Source organism: Acanthopagrus latus, chromosome 10 (assembly GCF_904848185.1).
Source record: "Acanthopagrus latus isolate v.2019 chromosome 10, fAcaLat1.1, whole genome shotgun sequence".
NCBI lineage: Eukaryota > Metazoa > Chordata > Actinopteri > Spariformes > Sparidae > Acanthopagrus > Acanthopagrus latus.
In genome coordinates this window covers 9,927,318-9,942,972 of record NC_051048.1, presented here as the reverse complement: position 1 = coordinate 9,942,972, position 15,655 = coordinate 9,927,318, and the positions used below count along the sequence as shown (strand labels likewise).

The 15,655-nt window shown below is 46.2% G+C and overlaps 1 protein-coding gene across 1 annotated transcript in view; it reads left to right on the top strand.

The window, feature by feature from the left end:
* The window catches only part of si:ch73-335l21.1 (insulin receptor substrate 1-B), a 48,682-nt gene that overhangs the window by 11,422 nt on the left and 21,605 nt on the right, over positions 1–15,655 (top strand). Inside the window, exons 3-4 of the mRNA XM_037112188.1 lie at positions 1,765–2,066; positions 2,575–5,773. Of these exons, the coding sequence (XP_036968083.1) occupies positions 1,765–2,066; positions 2,575–5,773 (3,501 nt within the window). The remainder of the gene's footprint in view (positions 1–1,764; positions 2,067–2,574; positions 5,774–15,655) is intronic.

Sequence of the window (15,655 nt, the reverse complement as noted above, 5' to 3'; positions counted from 1 at the left end):
AACAAAACATCTATTCTGAGTCGCTTTCAAGTCGTGAGCGATCCTCCAATTTTGGGGAAGTAAACTGGAAGGGGACACAGCGAGACATATCGGGCCCCTCTGTCTTTTGCAATCGCAAGTTTGGGGAAGAGGATTGTTTGTCATAACGGAAGCTCAGTCGATATGGCGTCCACCGTGCACACTGAGGCTTCTTGTCTACATGTGGTTGTCATTGTCGGACTTGCAGGAGAGTCATGGGAAAGGGAGAGCAAACGCATGCAGACGTGCAAGCATGTATTTGTGATTCTGCGGTTGGCGTGCACTGTGATTAGCCTGATTGGGCCTAAATCTTTGCTGAGAGTAGAATACCACACGAGAATGTTTCTATCTTTCACTTAGTTGCTTGTCAAAATGACACCAGTCCTGTCATTCCCCCAATGTGCCAGATGTGGTCGTCTAATTAGGCAGGTGCTCCAGTTCACCATTACTGCACAAAGAACATACTGTTCCCGCAAAGGGAACAGGTGAGGCTCTTCCTCAGTCTTGTCATCATGACATTGATGGATTTCTGTGTTGTGTATATTGTTAGTTGTCATGCTTAGGCTTATCCAACTTGGCAATTCAACAGAGAACTGAAATGTGGTACAGGGGTGGAAAGGGGCCATGTTTAAGGAACATTTCAGGGTGGTTCCCTTTTTGAAAGAAGAATACGAATCCACCCTAAAACATGAGTCACATCATCATAATGTTCCTATAATCCTGTGCCTTTTAGTCAACAGATGTGAGATCCCTTTTGGCTGCAAGTTAAAAACAACAAGCGCTTAGAGGTAAATCTGTCATATTCATGTGGACAATGAGTTTCACAGCATGATAGAATTAGGGTAATTTTCTTGGGTAATGGGCACATTTCCTGCCTTAGATCTGTGAACAATACAGTGATTTAAAACACCACATGGGCGGTGAAATATTGTTAAGTGGCAAAGTCCTTTGCCTTTGTATGGTCCATACCAGCCCAGGATCAAGTCTCACCAAGAGCCTTCTGCCGTTTTACCTCGGTTCAGTAATTCCCTGCTGTCTGAATACAAAACACCTAACACAAAGGGTGAATGGACTGCCTGTACTCCTTTTAAAAGACACTAGGTTTTATTAGTTTACAAAGCTAGTTTATTGTGAGGAGAGCAGCTCCGCAAAAAAGGCTCTTGAGGAGCTCTTTGAGTGCTTTCTCTCAGCTTTCTGGCCTTGTATTTGCATTTGGTTTGGAGAAGATTCACTTGTAAGCATTTTCCAAGTAGGTGTTTTTCCACAACCAATGCTTTTCTCTCATAGTCATCACTCTTGTACAGGGCTTAAGTTGTCAACAGGTTAATTTTTCCAAACTGGTGTATGTGAGTGTGCATGTGTCAGGGTGTCAGTTTGCGGTTGACGAATGAGACCCCAGGTATGGAGCCTGCAGGTAAAGCGAACAGGTCTCACAAGCTCCTGCATGCTTAGTTTGAACTCAGATCTGGTTTGAAAATCAGTAAAAAGCTCAATATCAGCAGAGCTTACATAATAAAGGCACCTAGCCCTCCACTAACAGGTAAATAATGGTAGTTTGACCTGGTGCTCCCTTTTTCCACAGATGCATGAAGGTCATGTCTTTGCTTTGTTACCGTGGCAGTGTTCACCATAACTCCTCTATATTACAGTTTAATTACCTGTGTTTTATACTGTCCAGTCATATCCTTTTCTTTTTTTCAACCCAACAACCTTTTAATGTACTTCTGTCTTTGTATGTCCCTGAAGGTAAGAACCTAACAGACAGCGGGGCTACGGGAGACTATGGAGTGCCAAATCCTGGACCTGCATTCAAAGAGGTGTGGCAGGTGAAGGTGTGGCCCAAAGGCCTGGGTCAAGCCAAGAACTTGGTGGGCATCTACCGCCTTTGCCTGACTGACAAGACAGTCAACTTCGTCAAGCTCAACTCTGATGCTGCTGCTGTGGTGCTGCAGCTGATGAATGTCCGACGTTGTGGCCATTCAGAGAACTTCTTCTTCGTCGAGGTGGGACGCTCTGCCGTGACAGGCCCGGGCGAGTTCTGGATGCAGGTGTGCTTGTAATCTGTTGTCCTTCATGTTAAGAGTCCCACCTTCCAATCCCACATATATGTTAAGAGCATATAATCACCAGCCTGAGAAACTGCAAAGTTGCCCAACGTTTGAGTTAGATGTAGATGTAGAGTATAATGGTACAATTTATTTATTTATATAGGTTGTTGCTTGACAATAACTCAAAGATGTTTTTAGGGCCAAGACATGAGGAGTGTAGATTGTATTACTCACTACGTTTGCAAAAAAAAGTGTTTTCTGTAGCTAAATTAAACCCAAAAGGATGTAATAAATGAATTAAACCAACCAACCAGCATGTGAGCTGTGCTAATTTAAACATTTAAACATTAAATACAATGTTAACTGAAACACACACAGATTTAGATTTAAATGTCCCAAACATATGTTTTAATTTTCCGCGGTCTGATAAGTTGCTAAGAATAGATACTCAGATAAATCTAGTATTAGTTGGAAAATAATGTTTAAAAGAGTGTGTGTCATTTGTCAGGTGGATGATTCGGTGGTGGCCCAGAACATGCATGAAACCTTGCTGGAGGCCATGAAGGCACTGAGCGAGGAGTTCCGCCAGCGCAGCAAGTCTCAGTCAAACTCTGGCCCCGGAGGTGGTGCTACTGCTTCTAACCCCATCAGTGTTCCCTCACGCCGCCATCACCCAAACCCACCTCCCAGCCAGGTTGGCTTCACCCGCCGGCCCCGAACTGAGCCCCCTGGTGGTACTAACAGTGGAGCAGGGATCAGCAGTGCCAGTGCCTCTCCCACGCCTCGCCATAGCTTCCCAAGGTCTCGCACTGCCAGTGATGGGGGGAAGGTTGATGAAGGGATGGCAGGGTCTACATCGCTCCAAGGGGTGAGCTCCAGCCCCTCTACCAATGGCTCCTGCTCAACAACCCCAATCCTCAGGTCGAAATCGGCTCGTTCAGCCCCCACCACAGCTGCTAAAACTCCTCTTGGGTTGATGCGCTCAATCTCCACCCCAGCGCCCTCGCCAGCTCCAAGCCTCTCCTCTAGCTCTGGGCATGGCTCTGAGTTTGGAGGTGTAACATCCTCGACTAGTGCTGGTCCTTCTGGTGCTTACAGTCGTGTCCCCTCCCATCACGCTTCTGTCTCGGGCTCACCCAGTGACTATGGCTCCTCAGATGAGTATGGATCTAGTCCCGGTGATCACACGCTCCTCCCCTCTCCAAGCCTCCCTGGAAGCTCTGTTGGTAGCACTGGCAGCCAGTCTCTTGGCGAGGAAGGAGCAAACTATATCCTAATGGGCCAACGTAGTAGTGGTGGTGGCGGTGGTGGTGGTGGCAGCAGTAATCAAGGGGGCTTGACATCCAGCTCCCTGCCAGCACCGGGAACACCAGGCTGTAGCTCCCAACCCCAGACTAGGAGAGTGCTGCGGCGCTCCTCCAGCCGCGAATGTGAAGCTGAACGCAGGTTGCTGAGCAAGCGGGCTTCATTACCTCCCATGGCTCTGGAGAGGCTGGCCCCACGACAGCGCAGAGCTGAGGAGCCAGCTGATGAAGATTCAGCCGATTACGCAATAATGTCAAGGAGCACCAGCCGCGAGTCCTTTAGTTCCACCTCTTCTTCTACACAGAGGGAATCTGTCATGGGTCCTGGGTCAGCAGGGGTGGGAGGAGGGTACTTAGATGTTGCGGGTGAGTTTAAGGGTGAAGGGGGTGGAGGAGCAAGTGGTAATGTAGATTTAGGTGTGGACAATGGGTACATGTCCATGCTTCCTGGGGTCACTCAGCCTCCAGTAACCCGGTCCCAGTCAATGGCTGTCTCTGTCCCAGACTCTGATTCCAAAACTGCTGATGATTACATGGCCATGACCCCCAACAATAGCGTATCCCCTCCACAACAGATTCGCCCTCCACCAGCTTCTGATGGCTATATGATAATGTCCCCCAATAGCAGCTGCTCACCTGACCAGCGTGGAGGTCTCTCTGGAGGGGCTTGGGTGGGCAGCGGCAGTGCAGACAGCAGGGCAGGAAGTGACTATATGAACATGTCTCCAATCAGTGCACGTTCTGTAAATGGCAGCCCCCCACCCCCTGAGCACACCAGTCATTTGGAGAACATTTCTCAACAGCAAGCCCCGAAGATGGTGTATTCTTACTATTCACTTCCCAGGTCTTACAAACACAACCCATCTGCTGGACACTTTGATGATGGACCAGGACGAGGCAGAAGACCCAATGGGAGTTGTAATAGGGGCATTGGTGGAGGTAGGACTATGGGAGGGCGTCAAGAGCAACCGGCAACAGGCAATTCAATGATTGGACGTCACCTGTCACTCTCCTCCTCCTCATACTCATCCAGCTCAGCTAGCAGTGAGAGCCTCGGAGAGAGTGAGGACCGAGCTACCCAGGCAGCAGGCACTGTGGCTGGGGGGGCTCAGTCCAAAGATGGGAGTAAGCTCCAACAGAGACGGGGCTCTGGTGGGTTGTCCAAGCAGGGTAACCATACTAGAAGTAGACCGGTGAGCCTGTTTGTTGATGTATCCAAGGCTAACACCCTTCCCAGGGTCCGTGAGAACCCTCTGCCGCCAGAACCTAAAAGCCCTGGGGAGTATGTTAGCATTGAATTTAAAGGCGAAAAGAGCAGCCAGACTGGGGTTGCAGGAGGGCGTGGTAGAGGTCTCAGGCATGGCTTATCATTGCCTCATAGCTCAAGCAGCAAGCATACTCAACACAGACCAACTTCTTGCTTAGGGAACTTTATCCCCCTCTCCCGTAGCCCCTCTGCCCCTATCACTCCCCCAGCTGCCTCTGAGTATGTCAACATGGACTTGGGCCCTTCTCCGTCCCCCTCACCCCTCTCCCTTACTCCTCTAGTTTTCCCCACTTTCCACACCCCTCCCACACCTCCAACTCTTGCTCATGCCCCCAAAGCATGCGATGAGGGTACTACCTGCCCTCGTGAAGAGGCGGTCGAAGTGGCTGAGGTCCCACTTCGAAAAAGCAGAGAAAGTGTCCCATCAGTGAGCGAGTCTGAGTCACCAACATCCTGTGGAGACTACACGGAGATGGCCTTCAGCTTGAATAGCAACACCGTCCCTAGGTCATCATCCAGTGTCTCCACCAAAGCCCCTTCCCCCACCAGGACTGATCCTTCTGCTCCAGTGCTGTCACGGGGTCTAGACTTCCCCCTAGCCAAACCAGGACCCAACCCAGACCATGGGGCTAAAGTTATCCGGGCAGACCCCCAAGGACGCAGGCGCCACTGCTCAGAAACCTTCCTTGCCTCACCTTCCCTCCCCACCTCGACCTCTACTTCCTCTTCTTCTACTGCCTCCCTCTTTCCAGAACACGCCCAAGCTGTAGCCCGCCGGCTAGGCTTTGACAGCATGCTGTGGGGGAATGGTTCTGTGACTGATAACCCAGCTCAGTTCGCCCTCCCTGGACAGCAGTCCCTCCCAACAAACACTTCGTCCACGGAGCAAGGCCTTAACTACATAGACTTAGACTTGGCCAACAAAGAAAGCCCCCATTTGGGTCTGGAAGGACCCTCAAGTAGCCAGGCCACGTCTCGTCTCTTCTCTGTACTGGGTGGAGGTTCAGGGGTCGGGGGAGTGAGCGCGGCAGTTGGCAACAGCAGTAGCAGTTCCAGCCTCAACACTTACGCCAGCATCGACTTCTACAAATCAGAGGAGCTCCGGACACATCAGAATGGAAACAAGGAGGGAACAGGTAAGAGTTGCTTCTACTCTATTCTGTTGGAGTGTGTTAAGCATTGTGTCTCTCTAGTTTTCCTTGTGATCTAGAGTCTGACTAATACTGGAATTTTGGGTCAGTCCTGATATTAGGGAGTATAAACTTCTGTTATTGATACTTAACAGTTTAACAGCAAACTTTATTGTCCAAAATGATATCAGTACACTGAAACAGTAAACGTAAATTAGGATTTTAATCATTATTAATCACCCCACGGATCTTTGTCTGAATGTACACAGAAGAATGGGGAATATCGGTCGATTTTGATGCATTGGTCAGACTACTACCACTGCTTTTGTTCAGTTTGTGCCCTTTCTTTTCCTACTTGTGCTCTGTCACATTATTCATATGTGAAGGAAAAAGCTCAGGATAATCCAATAGAGCACAGTTTTCCGTCTCTGCATGTAATGAAATTTTGCCTGTAGCCAGATTAGAATATAGACACCAGTTTGATTTGTATGACTGTCTGCATGACCATAATATGAGATATAGATTGGCTGCTCATTTTATAAATAGATTTGCCTCTCTGGGCCCTCAAAAGGCTTATGTGTACTCACCTTATGTGATTATGTCAGGCCAGACAACCTATTGGAATACCAATTAATATTGATGTTATGGAAATTATTATAGATCATGTTTAGGATTCTTGAATGGCTGGTAAGCATTCAGGTACCTCTTTTTCTGTTCAGTGTTATTTATACGTTCATGACGGTATATGACAGTAGCAAAATCATTCTGCTCCAGATGAGCTTTTGTTTGCAGAGGAGAAAAGCTGTCTCAAACATCTCACTGCAGTGTTACTCTAGGCAGAGGAACCCATCATTCAGACCCAACATTGAAGCATTGTATCCAAGTTCAATAAAGTTGAACTTTGACCCAGTTTTCCATTGACCTGTCAAGCTAAGATCCTCCGATGTGGCATGAGTAGACAAAACCAATTGAGGAGAAAAATGATTCTTCTCCACATGTCATGAAGGAAAGTAGGCAAGCATTCAAGTGGGGATGCCAGGTTTGTGGATGTGGCTCTAAAAATTGATAAATAAGATTTGTGCGCTTCACTTAAGCGGAACGCCGTGGTTGTTAATACTTTTTTTTTTCTCTGATCACATACACAGAAATCTACATTTATGCCATTACTGCAACTTTTTTTTGTAAGGAAGCAAGGTCACTAAGGCCAGATGATGAATTAGCATTGTATTTACATTTTTTTCCCTGCTGTGCGGGGCAGTTTTCTAGCTGTGGGGGACCGCCGCAGCTAAACAATGCCTCAACTAGGTCACTGCGAGACGTTTCTTCATCGAAAAACATTCTCTTTGAGCCACTGTCTGCACCAAATTGGGCTGTTAAGAAATAGACGCCCGCAGCTTAAGCAGATAGAGGCAGCATTTAAATGGAGATGTGGATTTATATGCATCAGTAAAACACTCAGTAGTCTTACTTAACCTTCCACAGTGAGGCTCTTGTGATGAATGCATCCTGCCAAGCCTTGTTGTTTATGTAGCCCTGCGAGCCTCCGCATGATTTGCACCGTAGGTCGTGTTAGACTTAAACCTCATGGGTTTCTGTGGCAAACATCTCATAGCCAGGCTCCACAGTTGGATTTAATGAAAAATGTAGGGCATTAGCGAAAATTCATCATGGGATCTTGCGGTGAGTGGAGTAAGGCTGAGCTCAACAGTTGGTTTTCACAGATGGAAATGAACCATCAGGCTGCATCCATAAGTCGCTGCTGTGTTGGTTTTATTGGGAAATGGAGGCCGTGTTGGTGGAAGCAGGCGGGTGTGTATTTTAAATATAAATGCTAGCAGGCTACCACGGTGGGACCATATGGGCTCTGGCTGCTGAGTATGTCAGCGGGGCAGCGTGGGGGAGAATGTTACACATTGGCTGTGAATGTTGAGATGGGGCCAGTGTTTCACTCACACAGCTCTCAAATGCCTCTGTACAGTGTTCCCCCTCCTTTCATCCCCTCCATTCCGCCTCCCCCTCTTTCCTCCTCCAATAAATGATCCTTTTGTTCGAGTGTTTTTTGCCGCGGTGGGCTGGCGGGCCTCTGCAGGGCCGAGCCCCAGCACTAGCGGACTCTCCTGAAACCGCTTTTTTCTCTTGCAGTCCATAATTTGCGGCCTCTGTATCTCACTTTCTTGGTTGTTGTCTTTTACCTTGGTTGTTTCTTAATTGCTGTCTTTGTATCTTTGTTTTTCTTTTTCGCTGCTTGTCCTCGCACTTATTCATCCTTCACAATCTTTGTCCTCAGCCGACATCAAGTCTTACGGATTTTTGAAATTCCTTCCCTCCCCTTTGTTTCACGACACATACGGCTGTTCAGATTTCTTTTTTTTTCACCAAAGCTTCTTTTGTCTCGACGCTTTCCGTCCACCTCCCTTTTCACATTGTGTTTCACTCCATCCTTTAAACTCTTGCAGAGACACTTAAAAATAGATTTTGAGTGCTGCACTGAGACGTTTTTCCTTTCGCTGGAGAGCAGAAACCAGAGGAAGAGACAGACAAAAACAAAATTGAAAAGCAAAAAGATGGTACATGACGACCAATATATCCGTTACTATAAACAAGTTTAGAAACGATTAATTATCTTGTCTGCATGGATCCTGTGTGCTTTTTTAAAAGTGTTCTCATCTCCAGTAATTACAGGGATTTTTTTTCCCCCAACAGGCACCAGCTTGTATAGGAAAGAGTGTGTGCATGTCTCTGGGGTGCATACTTTTTGGCACAGGGAGCCTAAAGGCTAAAATTGAACATCAGTAGTGGGACATGTGCCAAAAACAATTCGATTTGACTCTGGTTATGTAATGCGTGTAAAAATAACATCTCAGTATTTAGATAATGAGAAGCAGGGTGTGCTACTTCTCTCCAAATAACGTCTCTTAGAAATGAAATCAGAACGGATCGGTTGCAACAAAAATGAAGCGTGCGTGTTTTGTTTTTTTTTGGCCTTGCGGCGTACATTTGTAGTCTGCGTGTCTCAATGTAGAGAATGAGTGTGAGAGAGACGACATCTATATTTCACTCTTCGCGTGTGTGTTGGCGCTTCCCACACAACGGACGAGTGTCGGGACCTTTTTTTTTTTTTTTTAGGAGAACGTGTAGCGAAACATTCGTGCGTGACGTGGGGCGTATTTTCTGACTCGAAATGTTAATTTAGATTAGATCAGCCGCAGCTCCCACAATGTCCTCCAGGAAAACCATGTGAGAGTTTTATGATCCGCGCTTCCAGCTGTCTCTTAACTTTATTCCTTTACCATCTGGAAGCGAATGTGTATGCCAGTCTCAAAATAACCTGCAGCCCTTTTAAAAATTCCCTTTGCCACGATGCATGGTTACCATCTACAGTTGGACTGTAAATGCATCGTATGCCTTTAAATCTACACTAAATATTGGTTTGCTTCCCCTAATTTCTGAATCACGTGTTGTTGTTGTTCACAGAAGCGGGACTGTTTACATTTGTTTACTGTCGGCTAATTGGACAAAACTCATGCATAACTGACTAATTGGATCAGTATCCAGAGTGTGTGTTTGTGTGTGTATGTGTGTGTGCTCTCTCCCAATGTCTGAAAATCTTAGTAGGTGCAAATACTTTTCGAGTTTATCAGTTCATACAGAGATAAAAATAGATGTTAAGTGTCAAATAGTTGGATTTTAGTCCATATAGGGGTGGATGATGGGGAGAAAATCTAGTTTTGTGGTATATGTTGGATATATGGGGATAGTGGTTAGTATTGTGATGTAAGTTTTCAGTCAAATTCATTTAGGACGCTTTTTTGAAGATGAAATAACCAGATGGAAAGTCTGGTTTTAGCTAATCCAGTGAAATAAAGTTGTCAGATGTTATTGCAAAATACAGAAAATATATACAGAAATAACACAGAAAGGAGTTTTGTACTATAATGACTACTATGAAAGTCAAACCTACTAACTACATATATGTAAAAATAAACTGATGCTGACCCTCCCGTGTTGTTTTATTGGTAACACTGCTGGCTTTCTTGGCCCAGTTGGTAGCTGGTTGGCACACACACACACACACACACACACACACACCTCCTGTCTCAGGTCATATGGGCCAAGAAAAAAGGTAAACATACTTAAAGTCAGTTAGTGTAGCGACCAGGAAATCACACACAAGCATGCCCTTTTTAGCAACCCCATCATGTGAATTGGAAGTGACACGAAATTCCCTCCCGTTCCCTCCCTGTTTGTCTGACTGTGTTCCCCTGTGAATGTCCAAGATGAAAGAAGTTGATTGCTGATAATTTACATCAGGGACGGACGATTTTATAGATGGAGGGGAAAAACAAAATTAAGGGATAAATCCGGTTTATTTCCGCTTTCGGTGGCAAGTTCTTGTGTTTTGTGATGAACGTTGCCGAGATCAGCAGCATTGCTACACTGGTGGGAAAAAGACGCTCGAGCAGTCAGGTGACCAGAAAGTGAAAGTGCGTGACTGGAAATAAAGTCATAATCCACTGCAGTAGAGAACTGTGTTTGCGCTCAACTACAGTAGGTACAGGAGTTCAAGCGTGAGGCAGAAAAACATCTTGAAACTGTGAGAGAACACATTTGGTAGCAGTTTTATAACGCTTCCTCTGATTCCCAGATTGCAGCAGTTCACCTGGTGGTTGCTTTCTCAGGGCTCCAGGGTTTTTGTCGCACATGCACCCAAAAATGGGTTGCACTGGTGGGCCTGAGATTGAGATTATCACAAATTTTTGTTGCGTGTTATTTGAATAACGAAGAAACGTGCATTTCCACCTTTTGTCCTGTTCTGTGCTGGTGCTCCTGAAGGGAAAAAAGTTAGGCGCACTAGTGCAACCGGTGTGAAAAGTGAGTCCGGACTCATTTCCATGCGGTTTTATGTCCGTGTTTAGGAAATGCATTTATTTACAGATGAACAGAAAATGCCACTAACAACACATGCACTTACTGTTTATGGCAAATAGCTAGCATGCTACCGGTGTTAGCCTGTCAGACTTGGTAAGAAATGTATAGATAGAGCTGTATTACATTCATCAGTCATTCATCAAAAATGAAGGTTCTTGTTGGAATTAATTGACTTTGACGACTGGCCATCATTTTTTCTTAAGCTCTCAAAGTCAAAACGAGTCGACGTTGTAACGCAGCCATGCTGTCCTCACCCGGTCCTCCTTCTGCTGCTTCTTTATGCAGCCTGACAAGGGTTTTTTTTTGCCGGGGTGTGCAATCCAGGCCAACACTAGTAGTGTTATGTAAAACACAACCACGTGGACGGGACGTGACCCCCATAGAGGGTGAGGCTCAGGGCACAATGTGTGTGTGCACACACTCAGATGTTTATCCGTGGTGCCTTTTTTTTTTTTTTTTTTTTAACCCGGTTTGTTCCAGCGCAGGAGGCAGACCGAGCTGCAGCCTCGCAGCACACAATGACACACAGCTCCGCTCATGTTTATGCGCCGAGTGTAAAACGCACACAGATGTGAAGGAGGGAACATGTGGAGGACGAAACCCAGAGTTGTCGGTTCGCTTGTCTATAATTTAGCGTTCATTTATGGAGTGTGACCCCTTTTGAGAGCCAGATTGGACCGTGGTGTAGTCGGTCGTGTGGAGATGAAAGGCAGGACGACGTGTGAGGCGCACCGGCCGCATCTTGTGATTACGTAATCCGCGTTGAGATGGTCATTAGCTCGCATTTCGACGGCGCTGCATGCTTGACTTTTCCTTCATTAGCCTAATTGCAGCATTACACAACTGCTTCGCCCTCATGGGAAGATGCAGAACAACCTGTGCGGCTACACGAGGACAGCAGGCCGAATCCATTCCCTCGCCAGCTCGGGCAAACAAAAGAACACGTTTGTGTGTTTGTCTAAGTTTCTCCCCTCGCGTTCGGACAGGTTTTGTTAGAATGATGTCATAAAATGGGGGCGGCGCGGGATCCTTTTTCGGGGAGCTGGTTTGTTTTGTTTTTTTAAAGGCGAGGACGGCGAGTTCTCTTGAAGTCCGGTCGGCTTTGTTTGGGTGGTCTGTCGAGGGAGTCACCGAACTCGCGGCTCACATAGCAACAACCCGAGTGTGTTTGGGTTTTCGGGCACTCTTGAAGGTTGTGTGTGTGTTTGTGTGTGTTAGAGGACTCGAGGGCTGAGTCGTTTTTTCCCACTGACTTCACAGGCCGTGCGATGAGGTCATCAGCGTACGCCGCAGGAGCAGAGGCATCGTCTCATTACAGGCCGTCGCCTCTGAACAGTTAGGCGAATCAAAGGCTTGAGGAGTAATCTGAGCAGAATATGAACACACACACACACGTATATGACAGATGATCAAGCCGCCGTATACACCCACTGAATGTCTAGCCGTCTACAAACTAGAGCTGCAATGATTAGTCATTCAAAGGAAAACATTTTCTAAGTAAAAATATTTGCAGGTTTTAGCTTCCTAAATTTAGGGATTTGCTGCTTTTCTTTGTCGTTTATGATGTGTTGAGGCTCTGGGAAAAAACGAGAAATGAGAATCTTCCACAAACCAGCGTGAGCAAATCAAAGTCTGTTAGAATACAGGCCGGCCTTCGCAGTAGCACCGAAAGGCTCTTTGCAGTCACATCTGGCGCCATCATGGAGATCCATCCTGTAAAAAAAAAAATAGTAGCGTGCTGAATGTTTTACAGCCACTGGACAACGGGACAGACACCTCGGTCCGCGATGTTCCACGTCAAAATGTGACAGCATGCAGTGATGAAGTTTTGATGAAGAAGTTGATTCAGGCGCACGAAAGCCTCCCCTCTTGCTTCAATGTTTGGCTCATATCAGGACAGACCTTTGTCCATTCTCTCCCTGAGAATCTGCTTTATCGCAAGAAACTCGAACAAACTCGGATCGGAAGAATTTCACGACTCCAGCTCCAATCATCGATCACGGCCTTCATGTCGCGTAATCATCTACCTGAATTATGACAGCCGCTTCTCTCTGACTGCACCCCTGAAGTGAATGAAAAGGGCGGCTTCGATTCGCGCGGCGTCGGTTACAGTATCGGTTCACTACACGAGACGTTCGGTGACGAACGACACGACCTCAACCCACAACAGGGAAATCGATCAGACGCGTCTTTGGGGAATATCGATTTCCTCACGTAAACGGCTTATTGTAAAGGGCAGAGTGGATTTCTCTGTTCTGGGAAGTCAAAATGGCACCAACTGTTATTAAAAAGGATTAAAGTCGGGTTTATCTGCTTATTTTGGGGGATTTGATGGGGTCATTGAAAGTAAAAGCAGTCACGCCTTTTAGAAGAGTTGTGTTAGGATTTGCCTGTGCGTGTATATGTGTGTGTGTGTGTGTCAGATGTTGCCTGAGGTCCACTGTCTCTGCCACAGACTAATCTGCCATTGACTACAATGGGCAGGAGAGGAGGAAATGGGAGGATTTAGTTCTGCGCAATGAATAGAGACTAAATCTCCATTCTGTGTGTGTGTGTGTTTGTGCGTTCGCATGTGTGTGCTGTCTCCCTGAGCACTTGTTGACCCTGTTATCATTATTGAACCCTAACTCTGATCATTTCATAACCTCCCCCTCTGTCTTTGGATGGATTTTTTTTTTCTTTTTTTTTTTCTCCGTACGTGCGTGGGTTAATGTTGACCATCACCCCTCGCGTATTTGCTTTCATACTGTATTACTATTTGCCTCATTTCGACAGACATCAGAAGGTCCTTTTTTCATAACGCGCTGTTGACACGCAAACATTGGAGCGGGACACGCCGGTGAGAATGGACGGGGGCGCTTCTCGGCAGAGGGGAGAAAATAAAGGTGTGGAAAAAGGGAGGTCGAGCTTTAGGGCTGGAGAAAGAGAGGAGCGATGATTGATGAGGGGGAGAGCAAAGGGCGGGAGGTGAGCTAAATAAACAAAGTGGAGATGATGAATTAAAACACCCTTTCACTGTGGAATTTCGCGTAAACCTTTAGATCTTACATTGACGCTGTGAGGTGACCGGCAGTCGGAGACGCTTCCATTGCTTTCATGGACATCAAAATCTCGAGCTGCAACAACAAATCGATGAATTGTGGACGATTAAATGAATTGCCAGCCATTTTAACAGGCAATTTATTAGTTTGAGTTTCAAGGACGGAGAAAAAGTCAAAATTCTCCAATGACGGCTTCTTAAAAGTGTTTGAAGCCAGCCAGAAAACACGTTTAGCAGATTTTTTTTTTTTTAATCCGTGATTCAGTTGTCATAGCAGCAGGTGAGGGGAGCGCGGGCGAACCAAAGATGAATCATGGAGGACGTCATTCTCGTGGACAGATTAGAATAATAAAAGTAGCATAAAAAATGCTTGAATGGGTCACCAAATGCACTCAGGCAGCCTTTAATATACCTGGGTCTCCTGCCTGAGTGAACTATATGTGTGGGAAACACCAGAGCGTTTTCTGGTTTCTTGACTCCTCTATTGCCGTAAAGTGAGTATCTCAAAAAAGACATTTGAGGACGTCGGCTACAGCTTTGGGAAGCATTTTCTAGGCAAGACAGCTAGAAAATTATCACGGATTAATCAACTGTGAAACTCATCCTTAATCGCAGCCCTTTTACACTCCCTTCACCAAATCATAGGTAGAAAAGGCGAGGAATGCATTGCGAAATATCAGCTCCTTCTGATGGCAAACAAGTCTTGAGTGTGTTTCCATCAAAACAAGCAAAGGACTCTCAAAGAGCTTTTTGGAATGAAACAACCGCAAAACAAGTTCACCCTGCAGAGAATCCCGGACGTATTCAGGATCAATTTTCGGATGAATTATGCAGGTATGTTCTGAAAGCAACGAAAAAAGGAGGAAAAAAACCCCTCAAACTTATAGCTGTTAAATTATCCAGCGGACTGCAGCGTTTCTGTGTTTAGCGCATCGGTGACGTCAATGGAAGGAATCAGCTGCAGGTGTGAAGGAGGCAGAGTTATTGTCGTGATATGAAAAAAAAGGAGAAAGTAGAGGTCGGACCTTGTGCCCGCACGTGGTTTGATGCTCGATGTATACAGATTGATGCGTGCGTCATGTGTTTGTTGCCGTGGTGATGGCCAGCGCAGAAAACGCGTTGCCTCTGACGTCTCTTCACTCCCTTTTCTTCGAATCTCTCCCTCTTCTGTTATCACCCGCCTGGTTGTGTGTTTTTTTTTTTAGTCACTCATCTTCCCAAGACCTTGACCAGGCTACACGGCACAGCTCCCACCACATGCTTTTCTTTTTAAAAGCACACACACACACACACTTGGATGTTTCTGCTTGGTGTGATCTTGCTGATAGTTGCAAGAAAGTGGTGTTTGTGTGACGCTGATGGCATATTTCACAAGGTCAGGGCGAGAGCAGCGGACCTGAGTGGCTTCATTCTTGAGCTCATCACATGGAGACTGAAGAGGGGACAGATCAGTGGATAGGACAAGGTGTGTGTGTGTGTGTGTGTGTGTGTGTGTGTGTGTGTGTGTGTGTGTGTGTGTGTGTGATTCCAGTGAACAGCCAATGAGGATTCAGCATCGTTGTAAAGAAACATACCATCCTTTTTGCGCCGCAATTGTCACTTACTTTGTCACGTACACACCTACGTTTTATCTGATAACATCTTATCTCCTGCCGTGTTCAGACTATAAGTTAAACACAGATGTGTCGAGCAAATCTAGGCTAAATCAACACGGGTATAATTTGATGATAAGGCGTTCGGGGAAGTCATCTGAAATGGGAGCTTTCCTAGAAGGAATGCAGTGACCACAACGCGATAAAAGATCAACTGCTGCTAATGGAGCCCAACCGAGGGTGGATTTTCTCGGCCGACAGCGACATAAATATTTTGACTTAAAAAACATTTTCTTATTTATTCGTTTGAATTGTTTTGTCTTTAAA